The sequence below is a fragment of the Durio zibethinus genome, chromosome 6, assembly GCF_047325235.1.
Source record: "Durio zibethinus cultivar Kanyao isolate XHJ-2024 chromosome 6, ASM4732523v1, whole genome shotgun sequence".
Lineage (NCBI taxonomy): Eukaryota > Viridiplantae > Streptophyta > Magnoliopsida > Malvales > Malvaceae > Durio > Durio zibethinus.
Genome location: NC_143167.1, coordinates 30,641,429 through 30,665,797, shown reverse-complemented (window position 1 = coordinate 30,665,797; position 24,369 = coordinate 30,641,429). Strand labels below are relative to the sequence as shown.

Sequence of the window (24,369 nt, the reverse complement as noted above, 5' to 3'; positions counted from 1 at the left end):
CGTTTGATGTCATATTACCACTACCAACCATGAAAACATGCTTATCGCTGACCTTCTCGTCATCAATCAAAACAATCCCAAATGATTTCCCAAAAAAAACGGAACAAAGAAACCAGACATTTGGCAAGGAACAGGTTGTTTTAAGTGCTGTTTTGTCACCCTTTCTCTCAATGCTTAGCCACAAATGCATCTTTGGCATAATTTTAGTTTGATTTTTCATCTTACTTCAAAGAGCATAACAAAATCGTAGTTCCATAAAATATGTAAACAAAAACAAATTTGCTCCGCATCAAATTGTCTCTCTAGAATATGCCTTTTGCTAAGGTATACCAAATAGTTTATTCTATTTTACCTTAAAATATATTTCTATTATGCTTAATAATTGGGTTTTCTTCGACCTAACAATCTATGTTTATTTGTTTTACTTTTAGTACTTATAGAATATAAAAATTATTATGTCTTGTATTCATGCGCGGAATACAAATTATATATATATTTTTTATTAATCAGCAGTCAGCATCTAGTTTTTATAATGTTAGCATTTAATGTAAAATGGCGGAGAAAATGAGTCATGAAAGAAAGAAGGAAACGTGTGTAGAATAGAAATATCAAAGGGAAGCAAAAAAAAAAAAAAAAAGGAAATTACTAGCCAAAAGACGGAAAAAGGAATTGAACCGAGTCAAATTATTAACAACGGAAAACTTGCCATTTTGACGCAAAAAGAAAGTAGTATCTAATCCATGTCCGTCCCTCTCTTTTCTTAATAAGAATTTTTTTGGCTTTTCTTATTTACAAGAACAATAATCCTCTCCCACCTCTTTGGCTACTTACCAGCCGCCCCACAATTCTTTCTCTTTTCCTTAAGCTTCAACATTGAAGCCTACGCCATCTTGGATCTTATATTAACGTGTCGGTGGCGGGTCGACAGCCAAGAAAACCTGCTTAAGATCTGGTTCAAACAGTTAGATCTTTGAAATTCCTGTGGTTTTTCTGCATCTGGGTCTTTTCTCATTTCTAATGGGTTGGAGATATAAGGCTGGCTTGTTCTTGATAGCCACTGTTGTTGTCATTTGGGTAACCTCTGCAGAAGTAACACAGGTTAGTTTTCAATTTCCTTTTTTTTTTTTTTGTTTAGTTTCTTTGGATTCCAATTGTTAATTTTAATTAATGTGTCCATAAATGTGCATTTGTTTACGTTCTTGATCAATTTTTTCATTTTTTTATAGTTTTGAATTGGTTTGGGTTGCTGCAATTGACATGTCATGAATAATTGAACGTTTGAAAGGTCTTTCCTTTTATTAACGTTTGAAAGGTCTCTCCTTTTATTAATAAAGTTTCTTTTTGGCCCAAAAATGTTTTTTTTATAGCAATATGTTGAAGGTCTTACTTGATTAATTCATCAAATGTTTTCTTTAGAGCAATATGGTGGAGGTCTTACGTGATTAATTCGTCATATATTTGCATATTCATTGTTAATTAATTGGGTTTAATCTCATTTATAATTGGTCATACGTAGTACACAAGTGACATGCAATGATTTATGACTTATGTCATTGAATGATTAAATCTTGTAAAGATTGAGGTCTGTTTAGCTGAATATGCTGTCTGATTTATCAGAGTGAAAAAGTCATGCATTTATAATCTTTGAATGCGATTCTGAGGGATGTCATTTAGGAGTTGTTCTATGTATGTATCAGACGAAGGTTTTTCATGCTTCTGCATTGGTTGATTACGCATACATAATTTTTTTTGGAGTCTGACACATTATCATGATCCTACAGTGCATTACAATAGTTTGAAGCTATTCCAAATTCAAACTAACTGATATCTCGTGCACAGGATATCTTTACTGACTATAAGCAGCCATTTGCGGTTACATATCTTGGAGCTTCGCTAATGGTAATTTACCTTCCAATAGCATTTATGAAGGATTGGCTATGTAACTTGCTAAGACGTCGATCTTCTAAAACTGTTAAAGATATAGAGAGCATAGATGAGACTTCCATTGAACTTAATTCTCCTCTAAGGCACAAAATATATGAAATGGAACTTCAAGGGACTTCGGCTAGGAATGGCAGTGATGCAGATCTTTCACCTCACATAGAGGGAAAGTCGTTGGTTACTAAAAACAAAGATGAAGTGCACTTTCTGAAACAGGAAAAAGAACTTACCACAAGGGAGATTGCTACCTTTGGATTTTATATTGCTCCCATCTGGTTTGTAACAGAGGTAATTAATGATTGCAAAGCATTTTTTAGAATTCAGCATTTCCCTTTTCACATTCTTTTGTTCTGTTAAAGTTTTAGCCTCAAGTTTGTGCATTGAATATGCAAGTCTTTTTTGGTTTCATAACATTGTAAACAAGCAGAGGATTCTCCCTAAAAAGAGTAGTTTTTGCATTGATAGTATAGTTTTTGTGGGAAAGATTCTGCACTATTTCTGGATACAAGTCATATGAGCAATGGAACGTAAAAGAGTTATTGCTAATGGTTTTTGGTTGTTTGCAGTATTTATCAAATGCTGCTCTTGCACGTACAAGTGTAGCAAGTACAACGGTGCTGTCCTCTACTTCAGGACTTTTTACTCTTTTTATTGGTGCTTTTCTGGGCCAAGATTCATTGAATGTAGCAAAGGTGGTTGCCGTCTTTGTCAGCATGGCCGGTGTCGCCATGACCACTCTGGGAAAAACTTGGGCTGCCGACGATTCAATAGGTTCTTCTTCGTAAGTTCATTATGTCTTTAATGTCTCAACATGTATAATGTTGGCAGACTTTTTATTTTGTATCATGTTGTCTTGATGAACTCTATGCCATAAACACACACATGCATGTATCCCTAGACATATTTATGCACTTCTGATTTATGGTTGGCACTGCTATTTTCACGCAAGTAACAGTGCTGCCAAATCAACTATAGTTCAAAAAAGAGGGTTAGTGGATTATACCCTTCCTCCAAAATCCTTTTTGCAAGTTTTGGGTGTACCCTTACTTTCTTCTAAAGCATTCAGTTTATCATTACAATTCTCTGCAACATTTTTATGGATTGTGGTAAAGAAAAGCTTGGTGATTGGAATCGCTTTCTTTTATAATTCAAACTTTCCTGTTTGCTTCCATAAGCTGCTGGGCTTTAGTTATTAACATTACCATATAAAAAGTGATAGTTAAGTTTCATCATGTAGAAGATCTCTTTCATTAAATCATGTGGTACTTAATTACTTTGGCTAAAAGCATTTCATATATAGTTGGTGTTTTCACATGGTACTTCCATTTGGCTATAGCTGTATTAGTATCGTGCATGTAGTTACAGATTATTCAGATCGGTTCTTACCCATATTTCATAGAATATGCTGTTAGTATTGGGTTTTCTTTTTCCCTACTAGCTTGCTCTTTGTAATGTATGTTTTGAACATTGACAGTTGATGTTTGTGTTTAGCAATGGGAAACGCTCTCTCGTTGGTGATCTTTTTGGCCTCCTCTCAGCCATGTCATATGGGCTATTTACAGGTTTGTCTGAATACTTCTTTTATCCATTCTTCTACCATTCTTTAAGGCAAATTGTCATCTTTTCTTCCATTTTTCAAATATCTTGCAGTGCTGCTTAAAAAGTTTGCTGGTGAGGAAGGAGAAAGGGTTGATGTTCAAAAGTTGTTTGGATACATAGGACTCTTTACACTTGTAGCGCTATGGTGGCTTGGTAAGAGTCATCTGAGAATTAATATTCTTATCAAATAAGTCATTGAAGTTGGTTTCTAAATTCTTAAAGCAATTAGTTGACTTTTTGCTCAAAAGAGTATATCACAACGTTTAATTAGCAATCTAATTGTTTCTCTAAATATTATTTCAGTTTGGCCATTGACAGCCTTGGGGATAGAACCCAAATTTACAATTCCACACTCTGCTAAATTGGATGAAGTAGTTCTTGCGAATGGCTTTTTTGGAAGTGTCCTCTCTGACTACTTCTGGTATGTTTCCTTCTCCAAGTGCTTCATGCAACTTACTAACCTTTACGATCTTCTTGTTTCATTCCCTCTTAAATTCTTCAAATTACCTGTCTTCCCTCTAGGGCTTTATGTGTTGTGTGGACAACTCCTCTAGTAGCCACATTGGGCATGTCACTTACCATCCCTCTTGCAATGATGGCCGACATGGTCCTTCACGGCCGTCATTACTCAGCAATTTACATTCTTGGTTCAGCTCAGGTAAATTCTTCTGTCACAGAGACATGGTTTATTAGATTTTGTGTGACACCGGATGTTCTATCTTTCACATTCCTTTACGGTGTATTGCAGGTGTTTGCTGGATTCGTAATAGCCAATCTTTCAGACTGGTTCTCAAGAAAGTTGGGATTGTAGCATTTGTGGAAATCCTATAGCTGAATTAGACCATCTTCATTCTTTGTCAGGAGCCATTATCTCCGTCATTTGTTGCATAAACTTCCTTCAAGCTATGGTTTGTTGGGGAAAATGATGAAAGTAATGTTATACGTAACCGATCTTTTGTAAATGAAATCCTTGTTTTTATTTTTAAATTTACTAGCCCACTAAAAAAAAAAAAAGAGAAATCCTCATTTGTGTTTCTTGGTTTGTTTTGGCATTGAGTCTTAATTGTAAGATATGCTCTTTAATCAAAAGATTTGTTTTGCCTTAGTTGTAAGATAAATTGTAAGATATGCTCTTTAATCAAAAGATTTATTTTGATTACATGAACTTTATAGCCAATGAACTGTTTTGTAACTACAGATATAATATACGTTTGGACTGCATCACGGCATATGTCTTATTGTGCATCAAACGTTGTCGTACTGTTTGGGCTATTTGCTCCTACTTTTTATTTTCTCTCAAGTTCTAAAAACAGAAGCATTAGGCCCAAATATAAGTGGGCTGGTTAACGTCGGTTACCTTGGCTCTTAAATCTCTTAAGTAACCGCTCTGTACCAGATCTCTTTCTGTTCGTGTTTTTTTCTTCTCCCTTCGAAGTTTCAGTTCAAAATTTCGTCTGTTTCTGTCTATGTGATTCTCCTTAATTTCTCCACAGTTGACTCGAATACCTACGCTGATCTCTCATTCTCAGATCCTCTCGCTCGATCATTGTAATTATCCGAATAGAATAGAGATTAGATACCGCAATTAAATCTCCGTTCTGATTTCTGTACCTGTGTTAGAGAGTGAGATGGAAGGTTTGCCTACGACGACACAAGCAGAGAGGCGATGGAGATCGAAGAATCTACAGACATCCAAGCCTTCTTTGGTGATGGCCTTTTTCTCTTGCGTCGCTTGGCTCTACGTCGCTGGCCGGTTCGTAATTTCTTTATCTTCATTTTTGTTTCTCAATTGTTAATTCCACTGTGCCGGTTTCTTGGAATTTTTTTCGTTTCGGAATTTATTTGGAAAAAAAATGATAAAATTCAAATTTATATTCCACCAAATCTGAAAATTTTGTTAATTATTACTTTTTTTTTCTTTTATGAATTTCCGTGGCTAACAAATTGCTTAATTAGAATTGGGGATTTCTTTATTTATTTTTCGAAAATTTGGTAAAAATTAGGTTGTGGCAAGATGCAGAGAACAGAACATTGCTTTCTAATCTTCTTAAGAAGAACATTGAACAGGTTAGGACTCAGAAGCCAAACAACTGTTTCCTCTGATACTATTTGTTGGTAAAAGAGAATATGTCTATTTATTAGATTATTGCAGCAACCTAACCAACTGTTTAGTAAGATTTAAGCAACAATTTTCCCTCTGATGTTTCTGTATTTCTGTTGGTAGAGACCGAAGGTCCTTACTGTCGAAGATAAGCTGATGGTACTAGGATGCAAGTATGTTCCTCAATTCTCGTTCTTACCATCGCTGTCCCACAATTGTTATGGTCTAATTTGACTGTTGCTGCTTTTGGCATTGTGCTATCATTTGAATAATGAATTTGAACGTTAGGGATCTAGAGAGGAGGATTGTAGAAGTGGAGATGGATTTGACGTTAGCTAAGAGTCAAGGATACCTCAAGCACCAGTTGCGACAAAGTGAGTCTTCTTCAGAACAAAAGCTTCTTGCAGTTATTGGAGTTTATACTGGATTTGGTAGTCACTTGAAACGAAATACATTTAGAGGATCTTGGATGCCAAAAGGTGAGTATGCTGGTTTCTTATAGCCTAAAGCTTGATTTTAGGTTTTCTTTCGGCTTTTAAATTTCTGGTGCTTGAGAGTATTTCTTTCTACTACTATGCTGTTGTGTTCTTAGAACATATACTTTGCTGTAGAAACCTTTTCTTACCTACATTCTTCTGGTTTTGACAGGTGATGCGTTAAAAAAACTTGAGGAAAGAGGAGTAGTGATACGATTTGTGATTGGTCGGAGGTATTCCATAATCTTCAACCCTTGTTTCATTCTCATGGTTTTCATAATCTTCAACCATTATTTTATTCTCTTGCTTTTTATATGGATTAATTCTCTTCTGTGTTCGGTTTCACTCCTCTGCTGTTAACAATTTTGCAAATGGTGGCTCTAATGGGATTAACTACTTTGAAATTGGTAGTGCTAATAGAGGTGATAGCTTGGATCGCAATATTGATGAGGAAAATCGTAAGACAAAGGATTTCCTTATTCTTGTAAGTGATAGAGTTTGATTATGATTGCAAATTTGATTATTGAACTTTTTCTTTGAGGCCTAGATATCCTGCATGAATGCTGATTCTTTTGGCTGCATTGGTAGAAAGACCTTTATCCGAATGTTTCTGTAATTGGATTCAAGACTTTGGTTTTTATAAAATTTTCTCTTTCCACTTGCTTATTGAAATCTGACTGGCTTAAACATAGATTTTAAGCCTGCATACCTCATGTTGACTTATCAGGAGGGTCATGAAGAGGCTCAAGAGGAGCTTCCTAAGAAAGTAAAATTCTTCTTCAGTACTGCAGTTCAAAATTGGGATGCTGAGTTTTACATCAAAGTCGATGACAATATTGACATTGACCTAGGTAGGACTTTGCCCTTTTTCATTTGTATAGAATATGTCCAGTTTTTGGTTCTTGACTTATTTATGTTTATTCACTGGAACTCTAATATATCTTCTCTTTTTTTCTACTTAACAGAGGGGTTGATTGGACTTCTTGAACATCGACGTGGCCAAGATAGTGCTTATATTGGATGCATGAAGTCAGGAGAAGTGGTTGCTGAAGAGTATGTATCTTTTATATGTTAGTACATATTCTCTGTTTACCCAAGATGGATCCCAAAAATGCACCAGTATGCTATTACTTTATACATTTTCCAAATTCCTTCAATTGCTCATACCAATTGCAATCTTCTCAAAAAAAGAAAAGAAAAATCCCATTATGGAAGCTAGAAAATGTTGTTGATAATGCATCTGTGAGTAAATAAAATTATACAATGTACTTGTTTTTTTTTCCTTATAGCTGCTTCTGTTTTTATTGTAGCATGTCTAGATATTCTTGTTATTTATCTTTGAATGTTTGATTATTATGCTTTTCCCCTAATGAAATCTGGGAGGATATTCTTTGTTTTAAAATGTTATTTTGAGCTTGAGTTGTTTACATTCTAAGATTCTGACTTCAGCTTTTGAGAACCTAAATTTTGTTGATTTTAGGGGAAGGCCTTGGTATGAACCTGAATGGTGGAAATTTGGGGATGAGAAATCGTAAGTATCTAGCTTGTGGATGATTGCACTACCAGATTGGTACTTTTAAGTGTTTTTCATACTTTTCTCTTTTTTTTTTCCCTCTTTGTAGTTATATAATTGTTAAATACATGAACACTTAAAGTTCATTTACTTTGTAACTTTTTACTTATTGTACAAGGGTCTACTTGAGTATCATCTTTCTTCAAAAGGGGTCCTATCCTCCTTAATATGGTAGCCAGTTACAAAGCAATTTCTATATATGATAACTTGATTGGTTATGTTCTTCTATTCAGTTATTTCCGGCATGCCTCTGGTTCCCTTCTTATACTCACCAAAAATCTTGCGCGGTATATCAACATAAACAGGTTAGTTGTTATTTGTTGATGCTATAACTTTGAAAGGATGAGATACACACTCTACTTTGAGGTTCTGAAACTGAAAAGAAACTAAGGTGTCTTGACACTAGTGATTAATACGGTTTGGGTGCCATAAGAACTTCTAATCATGTCAGAGTAGGGTTCCATCTGCAGAGTATTTATATGTTAGAAACTGAATGGCAGATAGCAGATAGGCTAAATACATATCTGCTTTATGTGTCAATTATCAAATGCTTTTCTTTGCTTGCAAAGTTAACATAGTCAGAGATTCATTTTGAAAAGTTTGTGCTGTGAACTATTTCTTGCTTCCACTGAATGTGACTTAAGTTTATTAAAATGTCTGAATGAATTTGAAAATGTACCTCAGCTAGCTTGTATTACATGCAGTGCATCTTTGAAGACATATGCTCATGATGATATATCGGTAGGATCTTGGATTATGGGTGTCCAGGCAACTTATATAGATGACAATCGTCTTTGCTGCAGTAGCATTAGACAAGGTGAACTCACCTCCATGCTCTATTCTTGTTAAAACTTTTTATAGCTTTTACATATATGTGTGATCTCTTTTGCTTGGATCAATGATTGCAATTTCAGAAAAATAAATAGACAAGTTAACACACAAATCAACTTAATCATCAGAATAACCCTCATTTCTTTCATCATCATTCAGACACAGGATATGAGCATTAGGACTTAGCAGTTGGCTCCTTTACCTGTTTTGATCTTTAGGTGGCTATTACAATAAGCATGCATTTCTGCCTTTTATTTCTGTGAAAGATAGTTTATGGTTTTATTTATCAAATATACACTTCAAGGTGCAGGGAGCCTACTAACTTAACAATGCAGCATGTGCTAATGAGTATCTTGTACTGTCTAATTTTCAGATAAAGTGTGTTCTGAGGCTTGAGAAGAGAACATGTCTAACTTTTCATCAGTTTAAAGGCCACTAATTTGGGGGTTGTCATTATTGCACTCAGATAGACACTTGAGTGTCAATATTGCTTTTTGCAACATCATGTGGACATCTTTTTACTGAATACAGCTGCAGTGAGGGGATTTTCTAGAGCGTCGGATGGATCATTCTTTTAGATGTTGATATAGACATAGGATATTTTTTGGAGAATGAACATGGGTTAATATGCAATTGGTGTTAAATACTAACTAATGGTTGGGAGGAAGGAGGATATATTTTTTTTAAGGTATGATCAAGTTCAATAGTCTTTCGTTTCTTCAATGAAATAGCTTCAATATTTTTTCACAATTGACTCAAATTTGTGTGCCAGTGAGGCAGTGACTCCTTTCTTGACTAATTTCTGAATGCAGATTTATCTGCCTTTCTTATTACATTGTGCATAGTTGGAATTTGCTGATATTTGCGCTTTGGTTTTGCTTCAGTGGTTGTTTGTGACGATTTATTTATATAGGTATTTTAAAGAAATGATTATTTGTGATGATGTACCCCTTTAATCAGACAACAAATTTTTAAAGACAAAACATTATTTACTTACAAGCAGGAAGTTTTATGCTTGGAATGTGAGAAAAAACAACAGAAAAAGGAGCAACGATGATTGGATCTAACATGCTCCTGTTTACTGGGTCCATAAAAGGGATGCCCTCAGAAGAATTTAGTGTGAGTACTTTCCCATTTAAAACCACATTTTGACTCTGTAAATTCCCATCTTTGGCTGTCAAATGGTACTCTTCTCTGGTGTTTCCATTAACACTAGAATTTCTAGACATGGTTGCAAAATTTATTCTTGGAATTTGTTCCTCTGATTGCAAACTCAAACCTCCATTACTAGCAGGATTTTCAGTCGAAACACGGACTTGAACCGTAGTCTTAGAATTTAAGTTGATGAGTAGCAGTGTGATTCCTTGCTGTTAAAATGGAAAACCTGATCCTTAGCCGAGTATAGAGATAAACATTGCTTTGATACCAAATCTGAGTGAAGCATTTACTTACAGATTGTTTGGAACAGTGAGCATAAGCTCGTATAAATTTTGACCCAGAGAAGCTTGTAGACAGGACATTGCTCCCCATTAACCGATGCCAGAGAAGAGCACTGCAATATGAATATATCTATCTGACTTTTTGCACTTATTGAAGATTGATTTTCAGATTCATGTAAAATTGGTTAAAAGTTATCATTAGATCTAAACCTATAATAATCTGGATGTGGGACAAAGGTAGAAGTGTCAAGCAGGCCATAGTTTCCACCAATCAATGTTTGTCTGCAGTATGTTTTGGTATCATAGGAAGATGCCATCCCTAGCTGGTCTAAATACCTGTTTAATTTGTAAAAGTCAATATAGAAACAATGTCAAATTAAGCCTAGATGTAATATGAACAACAGGAAATATGCAGCTTACCAGAAACTATAGATAAATGAATTGCTGACAAGATTTTGGCCACTGTTATAAGCTCCTCCTGCTTCACCAACCCAAGCAACTGCTGAAGTTGCTGAATTCTGCAAAATTGATTGAAGGTCTCTGAAGATCTGGTGCCCACCATCTAGATAAGATGGATTTAAGATTTTGTTGGTAAGCTGATTATCATTACCTACATACAAGGGTAACTAAGTTACTGGAAAATAAAGGAAAATATATTTTTTAAACACTGCAATTTACTTTTTTGTTATACCTGGACCAAGGTTGTAAATGTGTTGTGTCACTACTTGAAGCAATTTAGGTGTTTTTTGTACAAATTCTATAAACCAATTTGCTTCAAAGAATCCTCCTGGTGCTATCACTAGTGGCTTAGCCTTGAAGCCTTTATATATATTCTGAACAATGTTTCGAAGAGAGTTCACATCAGCTGCATATTGATCTGCTGCAACTCTTGCTCCAATGCCAGAGCCACACAGCTCATTACCTGCATCACCCCAATTTTTATTTAAGAAATTTCATTGTATTAGATTAAGTCGCATTCATTTTTTCCCTAGACATTAAACTGCATATTAAGAGAGAGAGAGAGAGAGAGAGAGAGAGAGAGATTGTACCAAGTTCCCAACCATAAATAGTATAGCCCTTGTTGACAGTGTATCGTATGAGCGACTCAGCATTACTAGAATTCCAAGCTCCCACAGCAGAGCCATCTAGACCTACAGTCCTCCCACTTAGTGCATTTAATCCAAAAACCACCATAGCCCTGAATTGGATTGAAGGATTACAATACTTGTATTCATGGAGAAGTTAATAAAGTATAATTTCTTACCCAGCTTTTTTGAAGAAAATGTTGAGTTCGTCCCATCTAGACATAGGTAAGCAACCTTTGGAGAAACCAAACATCTCCGAATTATTTTTAGTAAATGGTACACAAGGATTTTTATCACCTTTTGTCTCATAAATCACATTATCTTGCAGGGTTCCACCCATTCTGATCTTTAATGGCGAAAAAGCTGCAATAGAAAAAAGTATGAATACCAGTAGTGAACTTCCATCTGTATCTTTCCTTCTAAAGCGAATGTAAATAACAGCTTACCTTTGATAGCATTTAACAATATGGGGTTGGCAAGATCCTATAAAAGTGGCGCAGACATTAGAGTTTCAGAAAATGATTTTTCTGCTATTTTGTTATTCGATAGGCATAAGGAAAAGCTGCTTACTAGATTAAGAAGAGAAGCTCTGCCCCAGCTACATTTTCCATAGTCACATTTTTCAGGAGGCCACCAGTCCAGAGTAGCACAGATGAAATTATCATCTGTTCTTCCTATTGAAACTGTTCCATTAACAAAAACAGTGCCGCTAATAACATTTCCAGACCGTCCTCTCCTTTGTGAGGTGACAAAGACAGAGACTTGATTCATCCAAAACAGCCAAAAATACAAAAATAGAAGCTTTGGCAGGAAACTCATTTTGTTGAACTACAACACCTTCTGCTATCAGCTATTATGTATGACTACAAGTACAGCAATGCAGATTATAGGTTTGTGAGAGATTGCAGGTGCTTTCGATAGGTTTACTGATTTGAAGTAATCAAAAACAAGCTAGGTACATCTGAATTATGATTACTTAAAATAAAATATAATTTATAATTTATACTACTGGGGTCTGGGGCAGATGTAGCAGGTGAGAACTTAATAACTGTTCTCTTGCCACATAAAAGTCCAACGTAGAAGCTAAGAATCTTGATGATTAATTAGTCTTTCCAACAAAAGAAAAAAAACCCAAAGGGCATAACCAATTTTTGACTTTCAAGAACCTGTTTGCAGATTTCTAGCTCAAGGTTACTTGAACTTTTCAGTTTTGAAAGTTCATCCTTAATTATTTTGCTTATCAGATCAGATAATATAACACGAAACCCATTTTCCAATAAAATATTTATAATTTGGTGAAGCATCTATTTGACAAAAACTTTGTCATCAAGAAGAATCAAAGATAAGCTATTTTTCTAGTATGTATATTTTTTATATCAGAAAATAATTCAGTATGAATTGCTGATAATAGTTCAGATTGTATCAATAAAAATCGGATTTATTCCATTTATTTTATTGCATGGATTCAATAATCATTTAGCCAAATTCACAAAATTATTCATACACATTTGAATAAAAATTAAAAAAAAAAATCTCTATTGATAATTTTGTCATCATTTAATTGTTTTAGCATTGGTCCATTCATCGATGTAACTGGTAATTGAGCATCTACTCAAATGGGAAAACTAAAGTCTTCACCAAACCTATTAAAGAAAAGATGGAGCCTAACAAACCAATTGGCAATTACAGTACTCTATGATTAGTTCATCACCAACCATGATCACAATTGCAAGTGCAGCGTTCTTCTTACAATAATTAAAACAAACAGATAAAATGTCAAGAAACTTCTGTCGTAATTGGATTCCCCTACTTCTCCAGAAAATAAATATTTAGTGTAAGAGGTCAATATCTGAGACTCCAGACACCATTTTTAATTCAGTGAAGCTATCCAAGCACACTCAAGAAAGATTAGACATTTCCAGCTCCCAAGAGGTTGTCACATTGTACATCTTGGTCATGCGTCTCAAGTCTTATTTGTCAATATCCTCTATGGCTATCCATTATTTAGGGGTATGGGCAAGAAGGAACCTGAGCTTCATTTCTTTATTTTTATTGGTTGATATATTTATTTTATAATCAGACATTAACGGTCTGATTAAACATTTACACCTAATCTCAGCTAAAAAAAAAAACTTCAAAAATTAATTAAATTTCCATTTGAGTTATTTGCATTTATGGAAAAGTTTTAGTAGTCCTATCAAGTGTTTATTGGAAAAATCTCAAACTTAATGAAAAAGAAGCAAAGAAGATGTCCAAAAAGCTCAACCTAAGTGGTTTTCAATGTGCAAAATCTGCTTTGAACACTAGTTGACTTGCCCTTTCACATATTGAAGTAGCGATATCTTGCCATAAAAATTTTGACCAAAATGAGAAAACATTAAAACGAAGATGCATTACCAATATTATCGAGGAATGAATTTAAAGCTACGATTTGCCCAAACATTATGTAAATCGACACAGATGTACCCTAGGACACAAGAAATCGATCAGAAGCTTTAATCAAAACAGTGGCTTCATCAACTAAGACTTTTGTAGTTTGAGTCTCGTTAGCAAAGGTTAGCTACTTAGTCTTTTGTATTTTGAGACAATACAAAGAATTTCAGACAACTTGGTCGAAGTTTTTTCTAATTTCAATGCGGGGTTTTGTCTTTGCGTCTTGAATGACATCACTGTTGGCTCTGTCAGAACTGGAAAAGAGATACAAGGGAAGCCTGAATGGAAGGTGGCAGTTACCAACAACTGCAAAAGCACTCAATACGAACTAAAGCTTGCTTGCCAGGGATTCCAGTCTGTTGAAACTGAGGATCCAACATCCTCCAGAAGCAAGGTGACAATTGCCTCGTCATCAAAGGCAATGCTTTGAAAGGTTTCACTTCAATCAGTTTCGCCTATGCTTGGGATCCTCCTTTTCTGTTGTAGCCGTCTGGGTCCATTATTGAGGCCTGTTAGAAACATTTCCTCCTAGTTTGTAGTGAGAAAACAATGCCTGAACTTTGGATGCACAAAGCCTTTTTCTTTTGTTCTTTATTTCGAGTTTGTTACAAGTTTTACAGAATCCTTGAAAATGACAGCCTTAACTTTGGATGCATAAGCAACTTTACTAACAAAATAAGAAATGAACAGAAGAAAAAGGTTAGGAAATTACAATAATAATAGTCACCGACTGCCTACCGGCAAGCATATTAAAATCCATTTCCACTCAGTAAACGGATTTTAAAGTATACATCATAAAAATGGAAAATGTTAAATTATTAATTAGCATTTAAGTTATATCATTTCTACCTCAAGTTAAACATTCACATCGCATAATGGCTTTGGCTCTGTTTCATATATTTCTAACATCAAAAGTCAAGAGCCAGTGGGAATTTCCTCCCAGAGTGAATTTGGTTAGTAAAAGATCAGGCAGAGTGTTTTTCCTTTCACATCCCTCCACTTTACTCCTCACCCATCCCATTTTTCCTGAAAAAACATTATACATTCTTCAGAAAGTACCAAGCCTCCTCATGGAATCTTAAGGACAACAAGATGCCGTAAGCCAGGCGGTACCATTTTTAAGGAGCAAGTCATACAAAGGAGTAATAGGAGAGAAGAATAAAGCAGAGCTTATACAATGATACTAGAACTGTATCTTAGGAAATATCAAACAAGGCTGATTTCCAGAAATGTCACAATGTTCTTTACTCCAATTTAGACAGACACCCTAGTGTGTAACCTGTCGGCCCATCTTAACTTCTCACTACACCATACCCCTAACCTCAACAAGACAATAAAAAACAAGAAAAAGAGATTTAAGCTCATTTCCGCTTTTTAGCTGGTGGCTGAAGCTCCTCTTCCTCTTCTTCCTCCTCCTCCTCCTCTTCCTCTTCCTCTTCCTCCTCTTCGTCACCATCATCGTCATCATCATCATCATCATCCTCGTCCTCATCATCCTCATCTCCACTGCCATCATCTCCATTTGCCTCAGGCTCATCCTCTGGATCCCCTTCATCTTTACCATCTTCACCAGGTTCATCCTCACCTGCATCTTCATCTTGATCATCTGCTGCTTCTTCTTCCTCATCATCGTCATCCTCAGTGTCACTGGCATCCTTGTTCTCAGGACCACGTTTTCTTACCGCAAGAAGCTGAGCAAGTGGAAACCTGCAAAAGCAAATTGACCAATTTTCCCCATTCCACAGAAGAAGAACAAGAACAAGTTAGAAAAGATAATTAATGCAACTAACCCTGCATATGCTTCAGGATCTTTGATGAGGATATCAATTCCATTAGGCAGAGTCCCCATCTGGAAAAAACACCAAACTCATACTGAGAAGAAAAACAACGTTCTTCCAAGTGCAGTTTGTGAGCAACGTGTAAGAAGTAAGCAGATTGTCACATCAAAGGACACATCTTTAAAAATAGGAAAAATGATATTACCCATTACCAAATGAATCACAAATAATATATTTTTTGAACAAATAACAAACAAACAAACAAGCATTCTTGCACCAAAACACATAAAAAATAAGACAATCAACACAATGAAAAAGCTCTTCAATCCTAAAAGCAGTGGCTTGATCTTGATGTCATTCACATTCCACATCAACTCAACCAATGCTTTCAAAAACTCATTATATCTTCTACACTCTTTCCTCTATAAATATCCTAACCAAATTCTTCCTTAAAATCCTACAATACTATATGAGAATCAAAATATTCTAGACAACCTATTAGGCAAAGTAACAACATCCCTAGCCTCAAAAAAAGATTAAAAACAAAAATTGCATTCAAGCAGAAAATTCCAAACTTCTAGAACAATTTAATCAAATTATCACAGAAAAGTCGTCAATTTTCCAATAAATTAAATGAAAATAATAAATCTTTATAAAGCAAAGACCACTCAAAACCATGGACCCAAAAAGAGAAATTGCACCTTCGTAAATTAAATAGCAAAACGAAAAGAAAATTATACCATCATGAGCAACCAAACTACAGACTTTGTAGCAACAATGGCGGTTTCGACAACCATAGCTTGCCGTGCAAAGCCCAAGAGACTGTCCAAGACGACATCGTTTTGGGTTAGACTTTCCATTTGCGTGACCTTGGACGTATCGTAGATTGAGAGGAGTTAAAAACTACAAAGAGAGGAACCCCAAATAAAGAAAGAAAGTTAAAGATTGAATTAGGTTTTTGGAATTTTGGGGGTTTATGTTAGGGTTTTAGAGATATTATTAGCATCCGCAAGCACAGAGTTCTAGAAAGAGTGGTTGATGTTAGAGATAAAGTGACTGTCGGTCTTGGAGTTGTGGATGACAGCTAGAACTGACACCGTTGTCTTCATCCATGGACACAATCATGATCTGTGTGATTTGGTCAAGAAATGGGCATGATTTCGGTTGCCTGGCTAAATTATTAGATTTGACCATATGATTTTGGGCCCTAAATTATCCTTCTCAAAATCATATTTTCAGTTTGGTTTTAGGCCCATTAATATTTGGGCCTAAATTTAACCCAATAGATGGGCTTGTCAATTGTCAGCTCAGAAGGATTACTGTAACAATATCAAATATAGTATTTATTAAGCGAAAAATCATAATTAATAATAAAAATATACAATTAGTATATTCAAGCCTTGCATATTTCGTGTAAAACAACAGTAAAATAGAAAAATTATCTATCAAATTCGTTCCAACAGTTAAACATGAAATATTTTCTTATTTTATCAAATTTATATATAATGTTTTTTAAAAAATTTCAAACCGTACTATTTTTATGTATTTTTTTGAATTATTTTCATATTGTGTCACTACAGTGTTTAAAATTATCAGATTAATGTAAACGGAGAAAGCAATTCTCATATAAAAGAAATTGACTTATAGGAAGAAGATGAAGTCTACCTGTCTAAACCAGGCTTTACATTATTAATAAAGAAAAACTTGATACCATAAACACACATTAAGATTGGTTTGTTCAAAGTTCAGATTATTAGCCCTGGGGTTGATCTAAGACTGCAACTTGAGGAGAAATGCTACTTGACGATCCATTGTCAACGCGTTGGGGCACAACATCCCATTTATCTTCAGATTCAAGTGGTTCAAAGACATAAACGCTGCCATCTGTTAGGCCTAGGGCAAACTGGTTGGGTTCTTGGGGATGTGCAGCGACCACAAGTGGATACACAGTTGAGCTGCAATGAATGAACAAAAGATTATGTTGACAGCAAAGCATAAATAGTAACATCAAACACTAACATAGGAGGAGAAAATGGCTTTGAATGCTTCTTATAAACAAAGAAGACCACCCATTTATCATCAAGAAGAAAAATAACCATGGAAGCATATTGTTATAGTTGAAGATTCATGAAACAGGGATTTTGTAAAGATATCATTTGAAAATTTGTTGATGTGCTCATCATTGCCATGGGAATAAGAATATGTGCAGCTTAGATATGTCATGACCGCACGTGCAGCAGATTCTCAGTGAAGCAAGGCCGACGAAAAGCATATCTAGGGAGATACGTTATTGACTAAGCCAGTCATTTAAGTACCTGACATCAGATGGCAGATAAGCAGTGGGATTTATCTGGCGTTGTAATTGAAGATTTGAGGCACCAAATATACGCACTGTTCCATCCAAGAAACTGCTGTACACTAACTGGCTATCACAAGAAAATGTTGCATGGGAGATTGGTGCTGAAGCTTCTCCTATAGCCCACTGAAAAGACAGGACATTCGATTTTAAAGCTTTTAATGCAACAGAATTCTAATTTCCTCATTTGATTGCTAACAAACTACTCCACTTGCATATAAAGACATACCTGCTTTACACACTCCAGTTTCCTCATGTCATATATGGCGAGTTGAGTCTCATTCACAGCAAGCAAATGTGTCTGATCCAGCTGAAACTGAATCTGGGTGTGTGACCTTGCCGTGGGTGTCCTTCCTGCTAGAGTTTTCAAGAAACAACCCTTCTGCCTTTCCCATTGACTGGAGTCCCACACAATGATCTGTAAAAAGTGCATATCAACACAAGATACAAGAGTTTATCAATTATCATATCAAGCTATAATAAAATCTGATAGGACAGAGCCAAAACAAAGAAAATCATATGCATTTAAGGAAAAACTCTACCTGAGCATCAGCTCCAGAAGAAACAAGTATATTTAACAGGTGGGAAAAGGCGAGGCCAGTGATTCTGTTAGAGTGACCCTTAAGCTTGCTATTGAGCTACCAAGGAAAGAATATGAACATCTCTGAGTTCTCTTTAATGCATATCAATGAAGATGTTAGTCCTTCAATAAAAATAAAGCATACCTCATCTAGACGAACATTATATACGTAAATTGTGGAATCCTCCATGCCAATAGCAACTATATTGTTATCCTGAGGGTGAAAAGCAAGATATGTTGCCACAGGTGGTGGAGACATGAAGGTTGCCATTGTCTGTAGTTACCCAACAAAAATCTAAAGTGGTTAACGAAAATACAATACTTTTCTCAATGAACCATTCAAATAGTAATAATGCCTTTTCTGCTGTACGAGAAATTTTTGCAGCAAACTATACATTTCTTTAAAACCATAGAAGATGATTGTCTTTCCTGAAACAATACTTTGAAAATGTAGAACAAATTTAAAAACTCCTTAACCAACAATTTTACCTAAACCATTGTAAGTAACCAATAGCATGATTTAAAATTACCTTGAATGTCATCATGTTGAACAACGAAATTTTGCCTCCTGATGCAGACATGACATAAGAGTCATTCTTGGACAATGCAAAACACGGCACATTTTCATCAGGGCTACCACCATCAATCCGATGATTGATCATTAATATGCCTGATGCTGGTTGTATTAGTTGAGGGGTAACCTTTGTTGTTGCCTACACCACAAAAAGTTTGATAGAATATAACCAATTCAAACGTGGACAACGCAAAACATGGCACATTTTCTTGCTCATTAGGCTCTTCAGTTTAGCAGATTCAGATGATAGAGAGGAGATTGCTTTACCTTCCCACTCAAATTGAGGTCACCTTGTGGCCACTTCCACAGTAAATGAATGGCGTTTAATGCTAATGCCAAAATGGCATTACCTGAATTAGTATAAATCAACCTTGTGATCTGAAGCAGTAATAGAAAGAAGCCTATGAGAAAATTATGGCTACTACACGGCAAAAAACTGTTTATTAGTTTATGAGGAAAATAAAAGGGCATTAGTTCTGATGGCTGACTCCATTAGTATATTCAGATATTACATTCATTATTTTAAAGATTGTCCTTAGCAATAAAGACATTTAAAAGTGAACAGAAAAAGAACCAAATTAAATTTATTGTTGGTCGGTATCAACAAAATCATTTAAAGTGATAGTGTACTTTGAAAAGAAACTAATAAAGAAAGGATGGATTTATGAAAGTGATATCCACTAAAAATCATACCTTATCTGTTCCAAAATGAGCTGAGAGTTTCAGTGAACGAAATTGACCAGGTGTACTAATTTCAGTAAGCTTGCCTGCTTTCATTGGGTTTACTTCTTCAGCTGATCGTGGTTTTGTATCCTCCAACATTTTTGAGTCACCATTCTAGATATTAGTTTTGAAATTATATTGAATATACTTCTAAAGTCAATAGACCAAGACATTCATGTGAAAATTAAGAGAAAGAGAAGCAATGCAAAAAAAAAAAAAAAAGGGAAGAGGATTTTAAGGCTGAAGTTCAGTTGCTAGCAAAATCACACGGTGGAGAGAAGGAAATGAACCTCAGTTTACCACTTTGGTAAAGCACTTGCTGCAGATGAAAATACATAGGCACTGTAAGGATAGAAATTCAGAATCAGTCAATTACCTTCACTGGAGCATCAGATGGATGTCTTGAAGTAATATGGGAATGAGTTTCATATGTATGCATCAATCGAAGACCATCAACTGTTGCTAAAATTTTTATTTTATTATCATTTGCAGAAACAGCCAACAAGGAACCCTGCTTGTTGAAGCGGATACGTGGACTTGCCTTGAAATCAGAAAAGTAAATCAGCAAAGTGAACCATGAATCTTATGGTGCAAAATATGTAATTATCATTCAAGAATTTATCCACTATCCACACAAATGAAAAAAAAAAAGAAAAAAACTGACTGGTAGTCCACCCTCAGCATCAACAGTCATTAAAGGAATGCTATTTTCCATATCCCAGAATTTAATCGAATAATCATCACCAGCTGCCAAGAAGCGATTCTTGGTAGTATCAAACTGCACAATTCCCAAAGAAGGTTTGTGAAATCCTTGGTATGTTCTCTTCATGGTACCTTCATTTTCATTCCATTCAACCATGTGTGACTCCCCTTCTTTTGTGGTTCCACATGAGAATAACCTACAAAGAGTTCAAAGAGGAGCCTGAATTTTCTATTTGTTCATAGAACAGGGAAATGATCAAAAAACCATTTGTGAAAATAGATCAGTTCCTATATACAAACCTTTTTCCATCAGTACTATAGGCCATTGTCACACAGGAGTGACCAGGAGCATAGTAATCGACCCTGGATCCCATCATGTCATATAACCACGCCTTTATCTTGCCATCCACTGATGTTGAAAACAGAAACTGAAGAACAAAATCATAAGCTAAAACATACGAAGCAAGAACATATGAATAAGCAGAATCTGTGTATCAAGCAAAGTCCTTACATGGACATTTTCTTTGTAATGAGGACAGACAGAATGTACAGCAGCCTCATGACCTTCAAATGCGTACAATTTAATTCCAGTAGCTACATCCCACACCTAAACTAGAGAAATCAGTATATAAGATCTATTGTTCTTATCAATAAAGAAATAACTACTCTATCATAACTAACCTTGATGGTCTTGTCATCACCACAAGTAATAACTGAAAGTTTGTTAGACGGGTTACAGAATGCTAGATCATTTACAGCGCCAATATGAGAGTCAATCTAAACATTAAAAGTAATATTTTATTAGAAAAAATACTAATACACTTTGATATATTGTAGGCAAAAAATACGAGAACCCACCTCCAAATGTTGTCTAATGTCATTCCCTCCAAAATAAGTATACAACTGCACCATGTGTTTAGAATATGCAACTCCTGCTTGGAAGGAAAGCAAGAGCTTACAAAACAATAATGCTATTAAACTGGTAACCTATTTCAAACAATAAAGTGATGCCATATGTTAAATCTCACCAAACAAAGAACCATCAGGGCTCCATAACACACGTCTTACTGAGACAGATGGATCTTTGATTAAAGTTGCCTGGGTTGCAAAAATCTATTTAGAATTGAGATCATCTTGGAAAATGGAAAACAGCTATGGTCTTTAGATTCTTTTACTTATTTTCAAAGGCAACATACCTTTAATGTCATCGAACTTGCTCCAATATTCCACACCTGAAAATTTCTTGAAAATAACTTCTCTCTAGAACTAACTTCCCACAAACTTATTTCCCCAATGTTGGTTCCAGCTAATTAACGTCATATAAGGAAACACTAGTCACTGTTAAGCCAACCAAACAAAAGAATATCTGAAATAACAATCATAAAAATAAAACTAACCCAGAAGGAGAGTTTGTTGAATAGGATGAAAGTCCATGCTTGTGGGAACTGATCCTTGGTTCAATGTGCGTGCAACAGTTTTGGGCAATTCTTCAGTCATGTTAAATTGCAAACCATTCTGAGAGGGACTCATACCTGGTAGCATTATCTGGCCAACATGAACAAAACTGTGAAGATAAGTAGGCTGTAACTGAAATAAAAGTTTACTAATGTAATTAGAGTTTAACTCACTCACCCTGTCAGGAACTGCACAGGGCCTTGCCTTTGACATACTATCAGAATCCCCAATACCCTTTGACACTGCAGCTACACCAGGCAATAGAACAGATTTAGAAATCAAAAATTAATTGTGCAACCTTTAGTTAGAGCGTAAAAAACGTAATTGAATCCTTACAGGGATTTGATGGGCCACTAAAGCCCACTCCTGCTCCAGAAACTACCGGGTGATTCATGCTTGAAGGAGTTGGTACCCATGCACTAAATGGAGTTTGAACTGGTGTTGGTGCAGGTTGGAATGGCTTACAGAGGACAAAGAATAGGAAACAGTGTTTACAAATTCGGTGAAATCAGCAAATGATGCTAAGAAAACCGAGTCAATCCAGATGCTTACCCCATTTGCACACAATGGAATAAAACCTTCTGTTTTTTGTGCGGAAACTATATGCTGATTGCTTGTGGCAAGTTGTGTGTATGGATCAGTGGAATTTCTACAACTGTGATCCACCAAAAGAGTTCTTATATCAGGATTTTGCCTAGGATTTGCACAAAGGGAATGCTGCCAGTTTAAGCTGTCAGATGCAAATCAAAATTAGTTCGCCTTTTATTGATGAACAACATTTTTTGAAACCCAAAAAATAACATTAATATCTGGAACTCTGGATATGAATGCTACTGTCTGAATCCTCACTCAACTCAACAGTAGTTAGTGCTACCTTAGTAATTCAATCAGAAAGAAAACAGTGTCTTTCGTTTTGATGATCTTCAAATAGAAATTTACCTTTGATTAATGAGCATCCGTAACCTTGAATTTTTAATGTTGGGGAACTGCAACTTGTCACGGAAAAGAGGATTTGCCTCAATAAGTTTCTTGAGCTCGATCAACATAATTGTTCTTGCAGTCTTTGCATCTCTATAAGTTGATAATTGCTCATTCTCCCTGCAGAAACCGAGTAATTTACTAAAGTCCGCCTAAGGGCAATGTTTTTAGTTTTTTACCTACAAGAAATATAGAAACACCAAAAAATTCAACCGAAAATATACCTAAAATTATCTAATGTTAGGAGCTGAGTGATTTCCTTGAATAAATCCTCATTAAAAGAGGAAAAAACTTTAAGATCCTTGGTGAGGATATCAACAGCCTTGGCCCTATCAAGCCTGATCACATATCAAAGCATAGAAAAGATAATGAATACAGCATGGCAGCAAAAAGGATAATCAAACTGTATAATTTTTTTTTTTTTTTAATTCAGAAGACTTTAATTTTACTTGTCCAACGCCTCGAGGTATTTTTGTTTGCGGATTTCGAAAAATATCTTCATGGAATAACGATTATCATCCACTCTAGTAAACCCAGAAAGATACTGCTCAACCTCCTCCCATTTTCCGCCTAGGATCAGGTCCTCAAAGTACTTCATGCTGAAAAACAGTCCTGATTCCTGCTCAAGGCTGTTTAAAACATTGAAAAAATGGCATATAAAAACAATAAAATCAAATGGGTTGTGAAAAAATAAATACTACTAATAGTAATGTATTTGGAGTTCGGATTGAAATTTACATGTGAACAGTTTCCTTGAACTTTTCTTCATCGAGGAACTGCAGGATCAGGAAGATCAGATCTCTGCTAAGTGCAGTCGTCATTGAAACTAAACCTTCAAAGTAAAAAGAGAGATTCTCACATAAGACAGAGAAACAAAAGAGACAAACTGACAAAGTACCACTTTTTTTCCTTTTTATTTATTTATTTTTTTACAAGATATCATCTAACATGATTGAAGTATGAAGCACTGAATTCAAATGTTTACTCTCAATTTCTGGGTACAATCATTTCCACTTGATAGAGAGTAACGAAAAAACAAACACAAAATGGGTGGTGGGGCTTTAAGATGAAAACAGATAATCAAAACTCAGTTTCAAAACACAAAATCAGGAAGTCAATCAAAATGAAAACCAAAGGTAATACCGTAATAGATTAAACTTCTGATGAAATCCCAGGGGAAAATAAAAAAACAACAATATTTCTTGACAAGTCCAAAATTAAAAATTTACAAACCAATATTCGAAAAATTTTATGGTTTTTTCACCAATCAAGAACAGTAAAGTAACTTTATTGTGTTGAAATTCAAGATCCTATAAAATAGAAGGTATAGAAAAAGAGCATGTGAACACAACGTCATGTGGGAAAAATCTAAAGGTGAAAAAAAGAGAAAACTGATGAAAGTAGAGCTTACTTGCAAAACAGAGAAAAAGACAGAGCAAATCAAAGAAACAGAGAACCAGAGCTTTCTCTCAGTTTCTCTCCTTGAATTTCTCTCCTCCCAAGAGGATGCCGCTTCTTGGGTTTCTAAAGGGACTATCGCAGAGGGGTATTTTATAGGGAAGCAGCACTTTCGAGGATAAGTATCCTTGCTTATCATGATAGGCACACTTCCCATGATAAGCTTCTTGCAGTTCACAGGTTGCTGAAGTGGGTCCCTCTGACAAAAGGTCAGGGGACAGCTGTTTCTACTTTGTTAAAAGATGACAGCAACAGTTGAGGTGTACTCTCCATATCGAGTAATTGAA

At 35.4% G+C, this 24,369-nt stretch overlaps 5 protein-coding genes across 23 annotated transcripts; 2 read left to right on the top strand and 3 right to left on the bottom strand.

Annotated features, from left to right (window-relative positions):
- The first annotated feature begins 254 nt into the window (after positions 1-254).
- LOC111285918 (putative vacuolar membrane protein YML018C) lies at positions 255-5,196 on the top strand. 5 transcript variants are annotated; one of them, XR_016343045.1, is made up of 9 exons: positions 386-1,098; positions 1,840-2,229; positions 2,508-2,722; positions 3,433-3,503; positions 3,592-3,693; positions 3,844-3,961; positions 4,063-4,198; positions 4,289-4,471; positions 5,161-5,196. XR_016343045.1 is itself a non-coding variant. In XM_022875603.2 (8 exons), the coding sequence occupies exons 1-8, from the start codon at positions 310-312 to the stop codon at positions 4,349-4,351; spliced, it is 1,110 nt and encodes a 369-aa protein (XP_022731338.1). In that variant the 5' UTR covers positions 255-309; the 3' UTR covers positions 4,352-4,527. The 5 variants fall into 5 exon arrangements, 2 of the variants coding, with proteins under 2 accessions (XP_022731338.1, XP_022731336.1); XR_016343044.1 differs by having other exon boundaries at positions 5,034-5,196; XR_016343043.1 differs by having other exon boundaries at positions 387-1,098; positions 5,070-5,196.
- Positions 4,947-9,380, top strand: LOC111285919 (hydroxyproline O-galactosyltransferase HPGT3-like). Of its 7 annotated transcripts, none has more exons than XR_016343046.1 (12): positions 4,947-5,293; positions 5,544-5,607; positions 5,765-5,814; positions 5,930-6,120; positions 6,290-6,350; positions 6,529-6,601; positions 6,845-6,968; positions 7,083-7,187; positions 7,598-7,648; positions 7,924-7,995; positions 8,395-8,507; positions 8,895-9,380. XR_016343046.1 is itself a non-coding variant. In XM_089762792.1 (12 exons), exons 1-12 carry the CDS (start codon positions 5,169-5,171, stop codon positions 8,915-8,917), a joined length of 1,035 nt encoding a protein of 344 aa, XP_089618918.1. In that variant the 5' UTR covers positions 4,947-5,168; the 3' UTR covers positions 8,918-9,380. The 7 variants fall into 7 exon arrangements, 6 of the variants coding, with proteins under 6 accessions (XP_089618918.1, XP_089618920.1, XP_022731346.2 ...); XM_089762792.1 differs by having other exon boundaries at positions 7,083-7,170; XM_089762794.1 differs by lacking the exon at positions 5,544-5,607 and having other exon boundaries at positions 7,083-7,170.
- LOC111285922 (heparanase-like protein 3) lies at positions 9,332-11,816 on the bottom strand. The gene is made up of 9 exons (XM_022875618.2): positions 11,616-11,816; positions 11,492-11,528; positions 11,225-11,408; positions 11,010-11,158; positions 10,652-10,882; positions 10,381-10,570; positions 10,171-10,296; positions 9,974-10,073; positions 9,332-9,888 (listed from the first exon to the last, which is right to left on the bottom strand). The coding sequence occupies exons 1-9, from the start codon at positions 11,814-11,816 to the stop codon at positions 9,511-9,513; spliced, it is 1,596 nt and encodes a 531-aa protein (XP_022731353.2). The 3' UTR covers positions 9,332-9,510.
- A 2,755-nt stretch (positions 11,817-14,571) lies between these two features.
- LOC111285920 (uncharacterized) lies at positions 14,572-16,391 on the bottom strand. Its single transcript, XM_022875617.2, has 3 exons — positions 15,997-16,391; positions 15,269-15,327; positions 14,572-15,185 (listed from the first exon to the last, which is right to left on the bottom strand). The coding sequence occupies exons 1-3, from the start codon at positions 16,114-16,116 to the stop codon at positions 14,840-14,842; spliced, it is 525 nt and encodes a 174-aa protein (XP_022731352.1). The 5' UTR covers positions 16,117-16,391; the 3' UTR covers positions 14,572-14,839.
- A 484-nt stretch (positions 16,392-16,875) lies between these two features.
- Positions 16,876-24,150, bottom strand: LOC111284980 (topless-related protein 1-like). 9 transcript variants are annotated; one of them, XM_022874162.2, is made up of 25 exons: positions 24,036-24,150; positions 23,363-23,456; positions 23,074-23,253; positions 22,849-22,962; positions 22,586-22,744; positions 22,199-22,376; positions 21,983-22,106; positions 21,824-21,894; positions 21,589-21,736; positions 21,388-21,497; positions 21,220-21,289; positions 21,050-21,123; positions 20,873-20,968; positions 20,703-20,798; positions 20,492-20,619; positions 20,154-20,388; positions 19,866-20,030; positions 19,460-19,603; positions 19,034-19,144; positions 18,723-18,905; positions 18,338-18,466; positions 18,155-18,250; positions 17,842-18,030; positions 17,572-17,738; positions 16,876-17,211 (listed from the first exon to the last, which is right to left on the bottom strand). In XM_022874162.2, the coding sequence occupies exons 2-25, from the start codon at positions 23,443-23,445 to the stop codon at positions 17,010-17,012; spliced, it is 3,252 nt and encodes a 1,083-aa protein (XP_022729897.2). In that variant the 5' UTR covers positions 23,446-23,456; positions 24,036-24,150; the 3' UTR covers positions 16,876-17,009. The 9 variants fall into 9 exon arrangements, with proteins under 9 accessions (XP_022729897.2, XP_089618910.1, XP_089618909.1 ...); XM_089762784.1 differs by having other exon boundaries at positions 19,460-19,579; XM_089762783.1 differs by having other exon boundaries at positions 21,824-21,888.
- Positions 24,151-24,369: the final 219 nt, after the last annotated feature.